The 17,802-nt window shown below is 41.3% G+C and overlaps 1 protein-coding gene across 1 annotated transcript in view; it reads right to left on the reverse strand.

The window, feature by feature from the left end:
* The window catches only part of LOC138513782 (membrane-spanning 4-domains subfamily A member 4A-like), a 367,695-nt gene that overhangs the window by 76,023 nt on the left and 273,870 nt on the right, over window positions 1–17,802 (reverse strand). The window contains exon 6 of the mRNA XM_069628877.1: window positions 1,483–1,611. Coding sequence (XP_069484978.1) covers window positions 1,483–1,611 — 129 coding nt within the window. The remainder of the gene's footprint in view (window positions 1–1,482; window positions 1,612–17,802) is intronic.

Here is a 17,802-nt window from a genome sequence, read left to right on the forward strand (position 1 = left end):
AGCAACGTGCCTCGCGAAATTCAAAAGGAAGCAAAACTCTGCGTAGAAGAGAATTACATGGAAAAGCAAGTGCAAATAAAAAAAGCACAAAGGATGTTCCTTTTTAATTTGCATTTGTTTGTGAAATGCATGGGGCGCCTTATCACCAAAGGTGACAGTAACATCTGAGTAGGGCTGGGCATACCTTAATATGAAACATGTGTGCTGGGAGCACATTTCACAATGACAGGGCACATATGAACCCTGCACTGGGAAATTCTAAAAAACATTCCTACCCTTGATCGAGAACTAGAACTACAAGTAGGACAGCAGCGGTTACTACCGTGGCTGTTCCACTTAACAGAAATACTGCTTCATAGGTGTTTTGTAAAAACGTTACCCACTTCAAACCTGCCACAACCAGATCATACATGACTTTTAAAGATTCACCATCACAGCTACCATCAACAAGATGCACATGAGTCTCATATCAAATACATCAACGACAAACCAAAAATAATGTGATCCCACATCTTAACTGAACTGCTGCAACTAACTACACCACTAGAATCTCCAACAATAAAACACAAATGGTCCACATCATTAATACACTGCCACCATCAACAACACACATATGAGCCGAAGTATTTTACCGCCTTCAACAGCACACATGAACCTCATGTTAACTAAACTACTACTGCTTCCAACAACAAAACATATATGATTTAAAAAAAAACATGTTTGTACACTACTATTGCCAACAAAACACACACAAGCCACACATATGCCCCTCTTTTTAATTGCTGTAACATCAACATACCCTTTATACAAATAAAAACTACAATATAACCACTTGCAGATGTATCACTCTCACTCGATAGTTCATTATGTTTACAACTAAGAGGGTTGCCATCATCATCACTATCAGTAAAATACACCTCCTTAGAATGATCCCATAGTGGCCTGTGTTATCTTGCTTCAAACTCTAATCTACAGTGCACAAGTGTGTGTGATATTGAATCACCAAAACATAAACCATTAAATGATCATAACACTAGCATACCTACCATTAACTTCACCATTTTAAAATCTATTTCCTTTCAGTAGCTACTCAACATGATTGCGACCATCACTATCCTGCCTAAGTTGCCTTTCAAACAGCTAGTTCCCTTATCCTCTAGCAACAGAAAAACAGCCAAACTTAACCCATGCAGCAGCTAGTTCCCTTATGCTCTAGCAACAGAAAACAGCCAAACTAACACAGGTTATAACGAAACTGATTCTGGTTATTTCAATAATTAGTGTTTATCCCTAATGAAACTTCATATGACTGCCAGTATCAATACTTTTAATCTTTGTGATGTATACATCATTACATTGACATTCACAATTGATTTCAATAAAATATATTTAAATTAAAAATATGTATAAATAGGTGTTGATATTACTAGACGTGATCAGTTCTCACAAGCAATAGTAAATTAGACATCCATATTGCCTTACCTGTCCTGTTTGCACATATGAGGACTGGTCACAAATTGATTTACACCCAAAGGCCGAAGTGGAAATAGAGATGAATAGTTCTAGTATTGAGAATATTAGAAGAATTGACACAATCCCTTCAATTAAAGCCTGTAAAACAGAATTTGAAAATATTATTTGTTAAGGAAAGCAAAATTAATTAATTTGGTGAAGATACAATCCACTTGGTGCTTGGCTAACATGTTTCATACATATTGCTCTGAGAGTGATTACAGTATTTTCCTGCCCATAATGGGCCTTTCAGTACTATATAACAACAATATTTTGGACCCAAAATATCTCTGAGATGTAGTCGATGTAGCGGGATGAGGCACTATCTATGGTTTCACCACTAGATTTCACCTCGTCAATCAATAAGGCTCATTGAATAGTGACTTCATGGTTGCACATGATCTGTCCACAATCATAATGCAGGCATTCATATGTGCGTACGGACATGTCTTTACCAGAGCTTGGTTAAATTGCAAATCGGAGCACTCGCCTGCAAAGCAAGCAGCCATAGGAGTTGTGGGTTAAATCCTTCTCACCAACAGAGGTGTTGCTCGGGGGGGCTTAGGGGGCTGTAGCCCCGGGTCTTTTGGTTGTAGCCCCCGTTGAAGCTCAGGGGCTACAACCAAAAGACTAACTAGCCCCGAGTCCAGACAGTCCCAACATTAGCCTAGCCTCTGATCTTTTTCGGAGCTAGCAACACCCCTGCTCACCAATTATCTCATATTATAAATGTTCATACCATCTTGTTAATTATAATGTATAAAAATTGCTTGTCACATATAAACAACATGTTGGTTATTCACTATGTTCCAATTATTTTTAAAAGATGATTAGTAGTCCTGCATTTATGACCGTGGAAGCATAATTACTACAGTGCTTGTTGCTGTATAAGCATCTGCAGAATGTAATGGGTATGTTGGCATGTATGTGACTGAAACATTTTAAAAGCATGTGTGGTTGTTTCTACTGGCCCCCGTACAATAAGTGAGACAATCTTTGGATTTCAATTCTGTCATTCCCACTGTTTCACACTCCCTCCAAGCAATCATGAAGGGCATTTCGAGCTTGGTGTTAGTTAATGCCTTCATGGTAAACACACCATATCATGCCGTTGCTGAAAAAATAAGAGACTTTGCATGATAGGACGTTTGTCCCTACAGTAGTTAAACCATTTCATGAGAGATATACAATAAGGGCCCCATTACATTGAAGTGCTAAAGGTTACATTATATTTGTATGAGCAGAAATACTACTTTAAACTTGATGTGCAGATTTGGGCACTGGTAGTCTGTGTGAACTGTCTGAGACCAAAGAATGTCATCAGCCTCAGCTGGCGCATTTACCCATTTGATCGCCCCGTATGTGACGCATGCACATGGGGCAACTAGCAAAGGCACATGGATGCATTCTTTCCATCAGTAGCAATTCATTAGCTTGCCCCTAGATGAAAAATGCTCTTTTCTTTTTATTTTACAGCCCGTTGATGTAAAGATGTATTCTTGCTGCATGCGTAGGACTACATGATGTTAAGTGATCTCATTTTGCTTCTTTTTAATTTGTTACTTTTGTGAATGTCCGCCATGTGTGAGAACTTTAGAAAACATAGCTTCTGAGATGAAGGGTCACCCAAGAATCATTGAAGGCACTGTGTGTCTTGCATAATCACTGCTTAACAGCATATCAATTAAATGTTGCAGCTTGCATCAAACTCTTCCCTCCTCTGCGTTCATTCAGAGGGATGTTGACCTTTGAGCAGAGCTACAGTATGAGGGCCATCAAGGGTATTTGGTGCCTGCATGTCATCCCCTGTACTGTAGATAGTAATTGCGTTATCGATGACTCTGATGGATCTTTACCATCAATTTTGGCATCATATTTCATATCAGCAGTAGTGAGAAATGTAACACCCAGCTAACATGCTAGCAGCGGGAATTTCGTTAGATTTATTGGTAACTGACCCTAAGTGGGCCAAAAATAAGTTATGGTACCATGATAGGATCACAACACGACAACAGATTGCAGAGAGCCTGCAGATTCTGCAGAAATCACAAAAAGCTGAGATGCGTAAACACCTCCTTATCTTTTGCCTGGCCTTTCTCCAAGGCGGGAGACATTATCTAGAATGATTATTCATAAACTTCACTTTTGTCTGCCATGACATGCTATGGAGTCGCCTTCTTAAGGAAGAGCAAAACGTTGCAATTTTCGCTGCCATTAACTTCTTACTCTCATTAAGATTAGAACATGACATTTAGATCTGCTTGTAACAATATGCCACCTTTCTAAGAGGTGCTGCGTAGATGTGACTACAATTATCCAGGACCATTTTAGAACCTTTTCATTGTGCCATAGGTTTGAAACCTAAAAGCTACCCATTATTGATATCACCTGACTGTCATTACATTAAGTAGGGAACTGTGTTTCTTATGGTTATGTAGGTAAAGGTCTGGTTTTTGCTTATACCGATGCCTACATTCTCCGCTTTTATAATCTGTATGGTGTGCAGTTCTACTGTCATTTATAGGTCGCTGTGTAGACTCCTGATGCACATTCACTAAGCACAAGAATGCTATGCGACCCGAACATGTTTCGTATTCTATAGCTCTGTGGAATCATAATTAAAAATGTAAATATGATATGTAATTTGTGCATTTGAATTTTTAGTATTTGAGAAACCTTTGTTTTGTGCACTCATATGTATTATACTATTGAAGGTTGCAAGTCAAACGTAACAATAAAAAAAAGAAAATATATATATATTAATTTCATTTCTGCAAGATGCTAATACGCACCTTCAAGTTGAATGTCCCATAGCATGCCAGCATTGAAAAACGAAAAATCATGCACATGATAAATCATATGTTGACATGCCCATCATCACTTTAGTAGCTGGGACTTGTATAGGGTGAATGGAGTAGCTACTCATATGGACATGGGTCCGAATTTTAGAAAGGGGGTGAGTGTAATCAGGCTCCAGGAATACAAGAAGCCGTTGTAGACCCCTCTTATTAGGGCTGGAGTCATTAAACCAAACAGAGGACAATCAGAAAAACTGGAAGCGACCAGACTAGAATATCAGGTCTTCTCCCTTATAATGTAGAGAATCTTTGTAGACCAGATTCCATTTAAGTCTCATCGGCCCTACCATGCCTGCTCGGCAAGGCAGATCCTGAGTTGTAGAGTCAATGGCAGCCAGGTGCTAACTCAGGAGAATGTGCAGCACTCTCCAACTGCAATACCAAAAACCGGCAGTATAATCACTTCTAAGCTAAGTGACACTTATCTTTTTTTCTTATACTTGTGCAGTTGTTCAGCAGAGGTTTCATATGGGGCAATGTAGTGCACTAGGAAAATGATGCTTCTCTCAGTACAAGTTATGATCCTGATAATTTAGGTTTAGTAATACTGATAATGTGCTCATCTGTCATTTTGGAACACATACATTACTCTTCATCACAGTTGGGGGAATTGCACTAGTGCAATCACTGGATGTAATCAGCACAGCGGTTTAACAATTGGTGTGCAGTTTGACTATGACATAACATGCTATACTAACGAAAAACAGCTCAACCTCAAAGCTATTGTTTGTTCTTGGTATATTAGAAACTCTCTCGCAACCGGCGCAGTGACGGATGGGAAGCAGGCGCTGATATTTATGCTTTAAAATTCATTCCGTGTGGCCTGTTAAAGTGAGACTGGGACCTAAAGTGCCAAGTTACCAATCCAGCACTACACAGGGGCACTCTAACACCTTGGCTTTCAACTTAAAGGTTAAGATAGGACGACTAAAAGGCTACAGACTAATATTGTATTCTATTTTCAATTGGTTAGATCTGGTGTTGTCTCTGTCCCCTTCCCTTTTACCCTGAGGTCACATAATGTAACCCTTTTTGATATGGAAAGATCTAACCACTCACGTGTCATAATGAGTGTCCAGCTAGGGGCTGGATGTAGATTATCCCCAATAAGACTGTGCAATTTAATGTCACTTTGTGAGAACTCTGGGATGTAGCCCCTAGTAAAGACATTTTTTCAGCCAAGAAAAATGACAGGGATCACAAAACCCATGTTCACCAGTGATGGCCATCATTGACCAATGTCGAGGCTAACATGTTAGTAGTATAACCCTGCACTGTTACCAAATCCTATACCTGAAAGAAACAGAGAGGAGGAAGTTAAGCCAATCCAGGAGCTGCCACGATACGAGGCAATACATGGTCACAGGGCAGAACAGCGTTTGAAGAGCAGCAAGGTTAAAGGCACAAAGTTGTGTGCTGTACATATGACAAATCTACTTCCTCCTGCTTTCAAGATCGTTGTTCCCTTCTTGAAACAACCTCATGACAAGGACAATCAGCTAGCTACTTCAATCTGGTCCAGATTGCAGCTACGGTAGTAATTAGGAATACTCCATCACCTAGATTGGGCTCTGTGGCTTCAGGCAGAGTTGTGTCAATTCTTATTGTTATAATCTCCTAAATGTTATCTGTCACAATCCCCACAACTTCTGGAAGCCCAGAAGAAGCAAATAGTATGGAAGGAACCTCATCAGACACCACTTATACTGAAAGGGGCTCAAACAGAGTTAAAACTTCAACTCCTTGAGTGCCAATCCCCAATGATACCCAAGCTGCTGTACATCGGATGGCAGATCTAAGTGACCCCAATGAAGAGTAACCCATATTAGGTCTTAAAAACAGAGATAAAGGGTTTTATAATCTCAAGACAGCTACAAGACATTACCAAAATATCAGAGGAACAACACCAGGAACCCCCCACCCCCCTTGGGATTATTGGATGCAGTAGCAGCCCAACAAACGTATTCCAATGTATTGACGTTCCACCACATAGCAGGGACCTCCAACAAGCTTTTAATGTATTAAACCCCGATGGGTACAACCCCAGAGAAGAGCTAAAATAGGAAAATATAGAATGCTTGGGACATTGTGTTGAGCTCTATTCTGAGACCCCTAAACCCTCAAAGTTACCAGCTAAAAAACACCACTCTGGCAGAGATGAAAGAAACCCTAATATCACATCAATTCATTGATTCTTTTCCTCCCTGTTTTCAGAGTCTGATAAAACAAATCTTTCCCTTTAAAGATCCCAAACAAATCACCAGTCCTCACCAACAAGCCTGATCTAGCTGACCTCCACTATTTATACTGAGCCTGGGAAAACTTAACTTTGTACAGGAGGATGATATGGATGGACTGCTACCTCCCACAGCTAGCATCAGGGATCGAGGGCCCCCCCCCGTTCAGGCTCTCCCTGTGCAGTCTATGAGAAACTGAGTTACTTAAGTAAAAAAGACAAAGCCCAGTGGACTGAATGAGTGCAATATCAAATGTTTCAGAAAACTGGACTTATTGAAAATGTCTCTCATGACATATCAAGAGATGAGCCAATGGATATCTACTTCATATAAGCTCTTCCCGAAGCCTCTACATCACATTTTCAGGAGGATCCTTAGGAGAGTCCACAATATGCTTATTGTGAAGAGGACCAACTGACCCACGGGTCCACTCTCCAGAGGCATAGTAAAGGTGAGGCTAGAGAAAAATGTAAGATCCTGATAGTAGTCCAGAACCAGGATCTTTGGGCTCCTTTTGGCTCTGCGGGCTAGTATATAACAATACGGTCCAATGTGGTAAATCCCACAGAGGTTATTCCTGTCTCTACAATAAACAGTATCTCTGTCTATAGAGTATGAAAGGTATATATGAAAGCCCAAATTAGCCTTCAACTGTGTCAGGAAATGGTGATTGTGAGGAATGCCTTGATCTAAGGACTATAAGAGGAGTGTATTATTGCTACTGACTGCCACATTTGTTATTACTGGCTAGAAGCGGTTAAAAGCCATAGCTATGGAAAAGGGAGTAATTACTTGGATCATCAAACCGTACAGGAGTCAGCAATCATTTCATGGGTGGGAACACTTTCACCACAGACCAGAAGTCTTGTGGATGCAACATTTACTACCAACTTGAAAGAGGAAGAAATACCAAAACAGAAGATAACCCCTTCAGAAACTGGGAAAACAACTATTCAGCCCAATCTATCCCAAATTGAAAAAACTGTTTTGGGAGATTGCACTATTATTCCTCAGATTTTCCCGCCCACACCCATAGAATATCTTGTATCAGGGGCAATTAACAACCTCACTTGGTGTTTACAAGGAAGGAGAATGGTATGGTGGGAAGTAGAGGGACTATAAGGAATGGGAGATAATCAAGGGTTTCTGTAGAGCAGCTAAGCCACCCATCTCATGCCATCTAACTAATATTGCCAGACATTGGGGGAGGAAGGAGGTGTCAGAATGACCCACCATCATCCCTTCCTCTCACTCTAGTTTCCCTAGTACCCACACCCAAACCCAGTTCAAGGGAAGGTTGAATTATGTTGCCCATAGGAGCGAGGGTTCCTCAGTAAGTATGTTGAAATGTGTGCTATCTGGGGAGAACACCAGGAAGAAATACTTAGCAAAGAAACATTTGGGGGGACATTCAAAGTAATGGGAAACCAGAAGACCTGTTTTCACCCAGGGAGTCAGCCTGGAGCAGAGGATATAAGAACATGTGAGACATGCAACTGACACCCTCACCTGTGAAGAAGAGTGAGGAGGGAGCAGATGAAAGCCAGGACTGGTTCGAGATGTGAGGCGATGGACCAATGCAGAACTGATTCAGAGGGGCAACCATCTGGAGGTGCAGGGTAATGCAGTGCAGAAATGACTGAAAATACATCTGCCTGACTCCATGATCACTGCCATCTTTTTAAAGGCTTTCCCCATGAAATGAGACATAACTGTACCAAGTGAGGGAATGCCAGGAGTGTATAAAAGAAAGACTTCTGCTTCAGTCAGTTGTTGGGGAGTTGGAGGACTCACAGCACAAAGAGCTGGGACAGGAGCATGAGGAAGATTTAAAGAGCAGGTGCAGAACACGCAGGGAACTGTATCATTAGGATGCCTGATCTACCAAGCAGAGCGATCAGGGTACTATATCTCTAAAACCAAAGCCATTTTACTTCACCATTTTCTCTTACTCCCGACACTGTTCTAGTTGTACTTCGGTGTTCACGACATTAACATGTTGAATCTTTGCTTTCTTTAGTGTGAACACTTCAGTTCCTCCCCATCATTTCTGTACCACATACCTAAAAGTGTCTTGAGGGGGGCATTACAGACTGTAGGATGTTTTTATCTCTTTGCTTCTTCAGTCTCATGTGTTGTTTTACATGCTTCTCTGAGTTCTAACAGAGAGATTAGCTCACTGCCAAATGCACCTTTGTGTTTTGGGCTCTGTCTAAGTAACCACCAGGCTTAGTATTGTGTAGGGCACTCTCCTTGTATCCTGCTTCTGCAGTTGTGATCATGAGAACACTGATCTTTACACCATGCAACATTAACACGTAATACAGAAAACAGTCCTGCACAGCCTTCGTTATTTTATGACACTTTATAGAGTTTCTGCAGATCAGAATGAAAACACATGGAAATACAAACAATGTACAATTTTTGTAACATTGAAAGCGATCTGAGAAAATAGAAATACATTCCCATTTATCCACACGTGCTAGTTTCACAATCTGTCAAAGTGATGAGCAATTTCTGAGCTTTTCCCTGTCTCTTTGACCCCAGGCGAGACTCTCCTTCACAAACAGCGGAGCAGGCCTTTATCTCTCTTTTCCAAACTTGGCAGATCAGGTTTGTGCCAAAACCCTGAGAAACAGCTGCAGATCTTTCAGTTTTTTAGAGCGATAACTCCCCTTTTTCTGCAGGACGCTAACTTCACATAGAAAAGTGTATTTGTGCTCTAGCGAATGAAGAAACAAAGGGCTTTCCTAAAGTCTAATTTGACATCCCGCTAATCAGAACAAGTTTATCTATAATGTGTGAAATTCTCTTAGTTTGTCACTTAAATGCTTACCATACATTTTGAAAGTGCCTTGCCTCTTCCGACTGACAGCAAACCCTTGGGAAAGACCACAAGCCCTCTCTCAGCAAGCACTCTCACACCTGTCCAGAGAAACTGCAGCTCTCTCCCTCTCCTCTGCCAGCCAACACATGCAATCTTGGCTCTGCCCCACACAGCAAGCACAGCCTTCCTCTCTGTGCTTATCAAGAAATCCCAGCCAACCTCTTTTCTTTCTCTCTTTACTTTTTTAATCTTTTACTCTGACAGCCCATTTCACATATATCTCCCTACATAAAGCATACAATCTCCCCACCTCTGGCAGTGATGTCATGCATCAATCAGACACCTCCTCTTGGATTACCAATCCTTCTCTAAAATTCCACAAGACCCTATCCTTTTTTACCATCACCTTTGAACAAAGTTTGTTTCAATCGGTGCCGGGATCAATGTGCTACATTTTATTCTGGCTTCCTGCGCCAATAGCTCGGAGAATGGGCCTACTTTGTGCAACATGGTTTTTGCAAATTCCAAGTTCTCAAACCCTCTTGTCTCCATCGCAAAAGCAGTGTTCTATCCTGCATTTATTTTCTAAACAGCATTGCAGAGACTGTGCCTGCAGCCCATTTACATCGCCCAGTTTGCACCCTAAATTGCACCCTCCGTTGCAGCAATGATCTGTACTCAGCTGCCATGGACTCAGCTGTCCCACTCTAAACACTAATTATATTAATGGGTTACATGCTAAAAGTTAGGGGTTAGTAGGTTAATTATGTTAGAGCTTAGATGTTAGTCCCTACACTACTTACCCTTGCACTGCCCTGACAGGGCTGGTCCCAATTTACCCCTCTGAGGGTTGGTAGGAATTCTCAATGCTGTATCACATCAGTGTCTTGCATACACACTATCATATCATTTCTGCAGGAGTTGTGATTCCTGGCCTAGTTAAAATGTGCACCATCTGAAAATGTGCACCACCTAAATATCCTACAAGACCAAGCCACTGGATGACAGACACCATCAAGTGTGAGAAATAGGTACCAGTACAAGCTGCCCAGAAACCTGAGGATGAATGAGAGGTGTAGGAGGTTCAGGAAGTCCAGAAGGCTGTAGATTGTGATTGGATGACTTATTCCAGTGGAGAGAGCAGAAGGTGACTTTTGGGATTCTACAAAATAGACTGTATATAATGTTGATTACTACAGCTATGTTAAGCCGTAATAATTGTGGAGACATTATTCCCAGATTTCCCAGTGCTAGGATGGGCCAAGCCTAATCTTGAAAGGACCTGACCTACTGCTATCGTCAGCGTGGTGTTATGTCCCGAGATCAGGCGATTCCAAAAGTTCTCTGATTGTAAAAAGTCCATTTTGCGTACATATTTCCCAAAATAGAGGACTCTAGTCTCCCAGGTTCCTTTGCATTCTATGAGTAAGTGGTGCAGGTTTTGCTTATTTTGGGGTACACAGATTTTGCAAAACAATATGATGTTCTGACTTTGGCCTGTAATGCTTAGGATCTCTCCTGTATGAATTAAATTTAGACGGGCCCTAAGAAAAACATATCTTGATTCACTATTGGGATGTTTTAGAAGATAATTGGGCAAATCTCCCAATTTCTTTTCCACTACTAAAAAGCCATTCTTCGGTTTTACCAGCCTCATTTCCAAACCTGTTTTAATCCAGTCCATTTTTTCCAGTGCTTTCTTTGCTTTCAATGGATTCTCTTTCAGGGTTGTTACTGTTGAATCGAACTGTCCGTTTGAAAATGATGATTAACATCTTCGTAAAGAGAGTCTTTTTGTGGAATTATTATTAGTCTAAAGAGGGATAACAGTCTCCAATTAACCTCCTGCTGCAAGGATTTTAGGCCAAACTCAAACCTTAATACCTGGATGGGCAGGCAACTGGGCAGTCCCAACGAGCTCTTCCAGATGTAGCCCTCCACCTGTTGCCAATCCAACTCCCAAAGCTTTGGTTGAGCCTCCAGCCCGTACAATATCACAGGAATTACTTTGGCATTATAAAACTTATTAATGGTTTGATTGAAAATTTGCAAAGCTCAAAGAAGATCTTTTTCATCTGGGGTATAGCTTTATCAGCTTTAGATCTAATTTCAAGTTCCACTTTACTTACTGTTGGATAGGCAAACATCGTGTAACCCAGATAGACTAATTCGTCTACCCTTGTAATAGCCTCTCCTTCAAAAAAACCATTTGCCAAAGTTAATTTGCTTTTTTGGATGTTTCAGCACCAGAATTTTTTGACTTTCCTGTGTTAACTTGTAGTCCATTTAGTTTATTGTATTCACTTAGCCCATTAAGTAGGTGCTGCAGACCTATTGCTGTCCTGTCAATCAGGACAATGTCATCTGCATAGGCGAGCCAAAACATCTTACTGGTGTTGAGTTTGGGACTTGCCTTGGTCCATTTTTGTAGAAAATCTCCCAGATCTGACAGGTATGGGTTAAAGAAAAAGGGGGCTCCCATACAACCCTGTCACACACCTTGCTCCACATTAATTGTACTGGAGAGATGACCAGCCTCATCTAATCTTACCATGAGCATGGTGTTTTTGTGGAGCTCGACTAGGATCGACAGGAGCTTGTTTGGGAGACCCCACCTTCTCAATTTTGCCCACAATAACTCCCTTTTTACCAGGTCAAATGCTTTAGAAAGATCTACCCAAGCTCCAAAAAGTGGGCCCTCTCCAAATTTTCTCGTGTGTTCTTCTAACAGGCTCAGGGTGAGGCCATTTAATGTTGTAGACATTCCTCGCCTAAAGCCTGTTTGGAATTTGGAGATGATGTTGCTTGATTTGGCCCAATATTCTAACTCTAGTAAGAGTATCCGCATGAATATCTTACTCTCAATGTCCAAAAGAGCAATGGGCCTATAATTTTCGGGTTGTGATTTGTCCCCTACTTTAAAGAATGGTATTATGATTGCTTGTTTAAAAGGAGGAGGGAAGCATTTTGACTCTAGTATTTCCCTATATAGGGTATCAAGAAGTGTCGCCCAGGTGTTAACATTAGACTTCAGAACCTGATAAATTAACCCGTTTGGGCCCGCTGCCTTTGATGATGAGGCGCTCCTTATTAGGTCTTCTATTAATTTTACATCGAAGCTAAGTTCTCACCTGTAGACCTCCTGATGATTTTCCAAATTGGCTGACGTGTTTTTAAAGTTCGTTGTCAGATAGTCTATCCACCTTTTTTTCTGGAACCACATTGCATTGGATGATGTTACTGGCTGATTTCTTTCCTTTATTATTAATCATTGACCAGATGTTACGGGTACTATTTTCACAAAGAGACTCTAGCATCTGTTTGTTGTCCTGTTGATGACGGAGGATCTTTCTTGCCCGTGACCATTGCTTATAATTCCTAAGCAGCTTTTTCTGTTCTATATGACGTTCCAATGGGTTTGTAATAGAGTACTTCAACTGTCTAACTTCACGCCTTAAGGACCTTTTTTGATTCCATGTCTCTTCATCAAATGCATGTAAATGATGAGTTTCTTTTGCTAATGTTCCTGCTATCGGGCGGTACACCGACCAAATAAATGGCTGAAAGCAGAGAGGTTTACAATTCTCTTTTTGTTCTTCTAGTGAGATACGATTTAACTTCTCATTCAAATTTCGTCCCTCTCTTTTATATTTAACCAAGACTGCTTTATTTTTCCTCAATAGTAGATCCTGTGAGTATTTGGCCAACTTATCTTTCGTTGGGCTCATAATTTTATCTTTTAGCCGAGCATGGTCACTCCCTTCTCCCCAAATTATTTCCATAGATGTTTCTTTCATTCTTAGTTTTTCAGAGACAAATATATAATCCAAAGTGGAGAAGGCATTGCCCCGGGACAATCCCCTTCAGCAGCTCCATTTAGCATATAGTGGCCCCAAGAATTTAAAAACTCTGACCACTGCGTCCCAGACTTGGAGATTTTTGCCCATTTTAATGTGTTCTTCCTGTCTTGTGTCATGATGCATTGCGTATTCAAATCACCGCCCAAGATCACATTGGCATCGCCATAGAGCAATGCAATTTTCTCCAACAGCGTTGATAACGACCGATGGAATTGATCAAGACTACATCGCACTGGGTTCCCATAAATGTTCACTATTACAAGAGAAAGAACTGCAGCAATGTTCACTATTACAGAGAAGGAAAATCGTGGACAGACTGTAATTTGGCTTCACATGCCAGAATTCCTTCCTTTCCATTGTATAAAAGTGTAACATTTTTGCTTAGATCTTTCTTTTTGCTATTTGCAGTAAAAGTCTTTGGGCCACGGGTGTTCAAACTTGTAATATTAATTTCACTATGCCTAAAGACTCTGCTGTGTCAACCCCAATTTTAGTAGTACTTTATTGAGGATCTCAGGAAGTGCAGCTAGGGTATCGGCCTTACTTTCACCCAAGTTTTCCCAAGCTGGCACTTCTAACTTCTGGCTTAGGATTCCCACAGCATTCACACTTTCTCCTTCCGAGTTAAGTTTCTCGCTGTTTTGACCCGTTTGTACTTCTCCTGGGTTCTTCTCAAGAATCATCAGGCTGTTTTTTTCCAGCTCTTTTTTGTTACTTTTAATGGCTTTCCACGCTTTTTGTGATGTAAAACTCACCTCTACTAGGTTCATCACTTGTCTGCTCGGAAACTTTACATATTCTATGTCCTCAGAGCCAAACAGGTATAGGTTGGGAACTCTTTTAACATAGTCCAAAATAGAGCTTCTGCAAAGTGATGCATGTTTTGGTATTTTGTTTAGTGCTTTCAGCCAGAGTTTCGGAACAGCATAATCTTGAGTTTCTAGATCTTCCGCCAAAACTTGTTCATAAGAGTACGCCTCCACATCTACTGCCATTTTGTGGTCTTCTGATTTTTCCTTAAGTGCTTCTGTCAGTCTCTTGGTCTTACCCTGACCATTTTTGACTTCCACTATCATTACTGGGTTTAAGTTCTTCTTAACATCTTGTTTTAGAAAAATTGGTACCATTTTTAACGTTGCTTCTGTTGAACCCAGAAATTTCTTGGAAGGGTTTCTAACCTCCTTCCCCAAAAATATTGAGGCCCAAGGTGGGCCTTTCAATGAAGGACAGGTTAAGATTGATTTTTTCTCTCTGTTCTCTTTTTCATTCTCAGTTAGGCTTTTAGTACTCGCGGCTCCTACAGATGAAGTTTGGTGTAACACTTCTTGTTGTTCCATAGGCCGACATTAGCCATCGAGATCTTCTCTTTAGGCGGGGTATTCGTATCAGGTTCCAGTATGGATTTCTGCTTCCCTTCTGTCTGTTTTTTCTTTTTTTCAGTTTTCGCTAGAGAATTTCCTGCTTTTTATCTGAGAACCTTTCAAGTGACCATTTGTTATGTCCAGTGTATGGGAGTAATTTCCTAGCATATCTTTCTGTGAGGACTTTTCCCAACTTTTAGCTATTATAGGATCTTCATTATTAAGCTGTTTCTTTTTTAAATCACCAGGAATAGCCTTTTTTTCTGCTTTCGTAGGATGACTGGGAATGCCATTGTGTTGATTTTCTTACTCATTTCTTTTTTTTTAGCCTTCCTTCGTCCCTTTGACAGTTGTTTACTGGGGACCAGCCATTCACCAGAGCTTCCATCTTGAGGACTTGACACCTGCTCCTGATTATTTTTGGGAGGCTCAATTTCAACCACTGCATCTTCATCTACAACATGTGCAAGCCGTCTGAACTCCTCCAGAACTGACACCGAGAGGGGGGTATCATCAAACTGATTGTTAGACCCCTCCCTCTCTCGCTTGCTTGTCGCTAATCCAATTTCTGTTTTCTTTTCAGTCTTTACTAGGAGTAAAATTTCTTTGAGCAGATATTTGTTTTTCCTCCTCTTCTTTTATCTTTGTCAATGACCTTTCTAGGGCTGAGAGGTCTAATCCTTGCCTGGCCAGCTCCACTCTCATCTCTCCTAGTGCCGGTGTAATGGTCGTGTTAATTGCTGATGTCAACCCCACCACTGTCGTGTCCAAGTTAGTTAGATCTTTGGTTATTTCCATCAAGGTACCTGAATTTGATTGAAATTCCAATTTCAACTGCTCAAAGACAGACACCAATGAGTTTAATACGAAGTTCAAAGCATCCAGTGCGGCTGCGCTTGGTTCTTTTGGGGATTCTTCTCCTATTACGTTGCTTGATACCTGGACTACTTCTGACATAGAGTCTGTTTTTTCTCCTTCATGATTTTGCGCTTGTGAGGCAGCTTCGTCTTCTGGGGCCTCCTCTACATTTGATATTTCCCTTTCAGCCACTGCTATTTTTTGTGCGGGAAATTGTAGGGGACAATCTTCTATAGATGAACAATCATTTATGTCACTTCCTAAGTGCTCTATGCCGCTTCTACTTGGTGCATTTCCACAACGTTTTTTCTTACCAAAGTGTTCATCAATTTTCCTTTGGATCTTGGTTGCGGTGGTGGTATATTCCAAACCCTTTCTCCACGACTGTACCGTTTCAGAGGGGGTACTGCTAGCTGGCAGGGATCCCAGGGAACCAAGGTGCACCTGTGCAATAGTTATATTTGCTGGGTGTTGGTTTGTATATGGTGCATTATTCAAGGGTAGCTCTTGGTCTTGGTTCTGAATGTGTGGCTCCTCAAAATAGGAGCCATCCCATTCTGGACATCTAGTGTCGTCCTGCAGTGATTTGCTTCTCAATTTCATTGTCCTCACACTCCTCTGTATACAGCACCAACAAAAAAAAACAAAAAAAAAGTAACATTTGTACAGATTGCTCTTCTTTTGCACCTGAAAACGCCATTTCAGTGACAAATAACCACTATTTTGTCTCTAGGTTTTCCCTGTTTCTGCACTGTTCAAAGTCATCAGGATACCTCCTTTGCATAATCAGGTCTGAGATCTGGCTTTTCAAGAGATGCAAACTATGTTCCGGTGTGGGAGATCTGAACAACTCCCACCATCTTGATGATGGCATAATGGAATGGGTGAGGTTATGAAAAGCTGAGAAGGCATGAATGTAATAGTATTTGCACTCTGGGACTTGCATCCAGTATTTGCAAATAAGCACAGACAAACTCCAAAAGAGGCCCCTGAATGTGTTCTCATCACAGATCAAAAATGTAGTGACCCACGAACATTTTCAGTTAATATCTGGTAAAGTCAAATAATCCATGCTCTCCTAAAGCAGTCATTTCCTCTCCGTAAATACACTAAAGGCTCCCTTCCCCAGAGCACCCCAAGTACTAAATCAGTTTCTCCTATTTTCAGTATAAAAGTGTTGGAAAGGAGGTGCCCGAAACTCCCTGTGCTTAGTCTCCTAGGAGAACCAAATGCACTCTGGCGTGATTGGCTGGCTTACTGTCCGGCAAGGACAGCCACCCTGCTGCGTGAGTGGAAGCTAGACTGGAATGAATGGGAGGAAACTGGATAAAAGGCAAGTCTCAAGGCTTGGAAGGCAGAGTTGACCACTGGAACGAAAGAACCGAAGACGAGCTTGAAGAGGACGCTGCTGCAACTCCTGGACCTTTGGTTTGCCCGGTGAAGCCCTGCTACAGATCCGAATCGCTGATTTCATCTTGACAGAGAAGCCCTGCAAGGAAGACTTCTCCCTTTGACTTGGTGGGACCAATCAACTCATAAGCCACCTGGACAAAGTCTCGGAGCTGGTTGTACTTTCCTCAGAGTGCTGCAGGAAATCGAATACCCAGGGAGCAGGATACCAGCTTGTGTGCTCGACTACAGCTACCAGGAATCGAAGTTTTGACAGCTTGTGGACCAGTCGCTATGCAGTGCAGGAGTCCCCCGACGTCCTCCCTCTTGTCCCCACGACTGAGGCTCAGGAACAGCGAGATCTGCAGATACTGCCAGGAACGAACGCCTCCAGCTGCATCTTTTCTTCATTGTAAGGTACTGTGAAAACCTGATCGAGAGAACTTACCTCTCACGACAAAAGTGCGTACAACTTTTGCAACTTTCAGGCCTGATCAGCTTGTGACCCCACAAATAATTCTTCTTGTCGCAAACTTATTCTGAGAACTTTTACAGAGACTTTAACATTTGAAAACCAGAACCGCTTTTACTTATCCAAGACTTTTAGCCCATTGACTTTGGCCGAACCTATAGAATTGAATTAACTCTTCTGGTGAAATCAAAGTATCTGCACTGTTTGAAAGTATTGTGAACCGTTTTATGCTAAAAACCTATTTTTTTTTACTACTCGTACAAAGTATTCTAAATGCCATTTTGCTCCTACTTCAAAGTAGTGTCAATGTCTCAGAACCTTATTGAGTACAGTACTGAAGTGTATTGTGTGTATGATCTTTAACTGCCTCCTTCTAGTGAATGTTTTATGAATTCTGGTGAATACATTAACAATTGTTTTAACTAAGA

The sequence above is a fragment of the Ambystoma mexicanum genome, chromosome 12 (genome assembly GCF_040938575.1).
Source record: "Ambystoma mexicanum isolate Mex_15411 chromosome 12, UKY_AmexF1_1, whole genome shotgun sequence".
NCBI classification, from domain to species: domain Eukaryota; kingdom Metazoa; phylum Chordata; class Amphibia; order Caudata; family Ambystomatidae; genus Ambystoma; species Ambystoma mexicanum.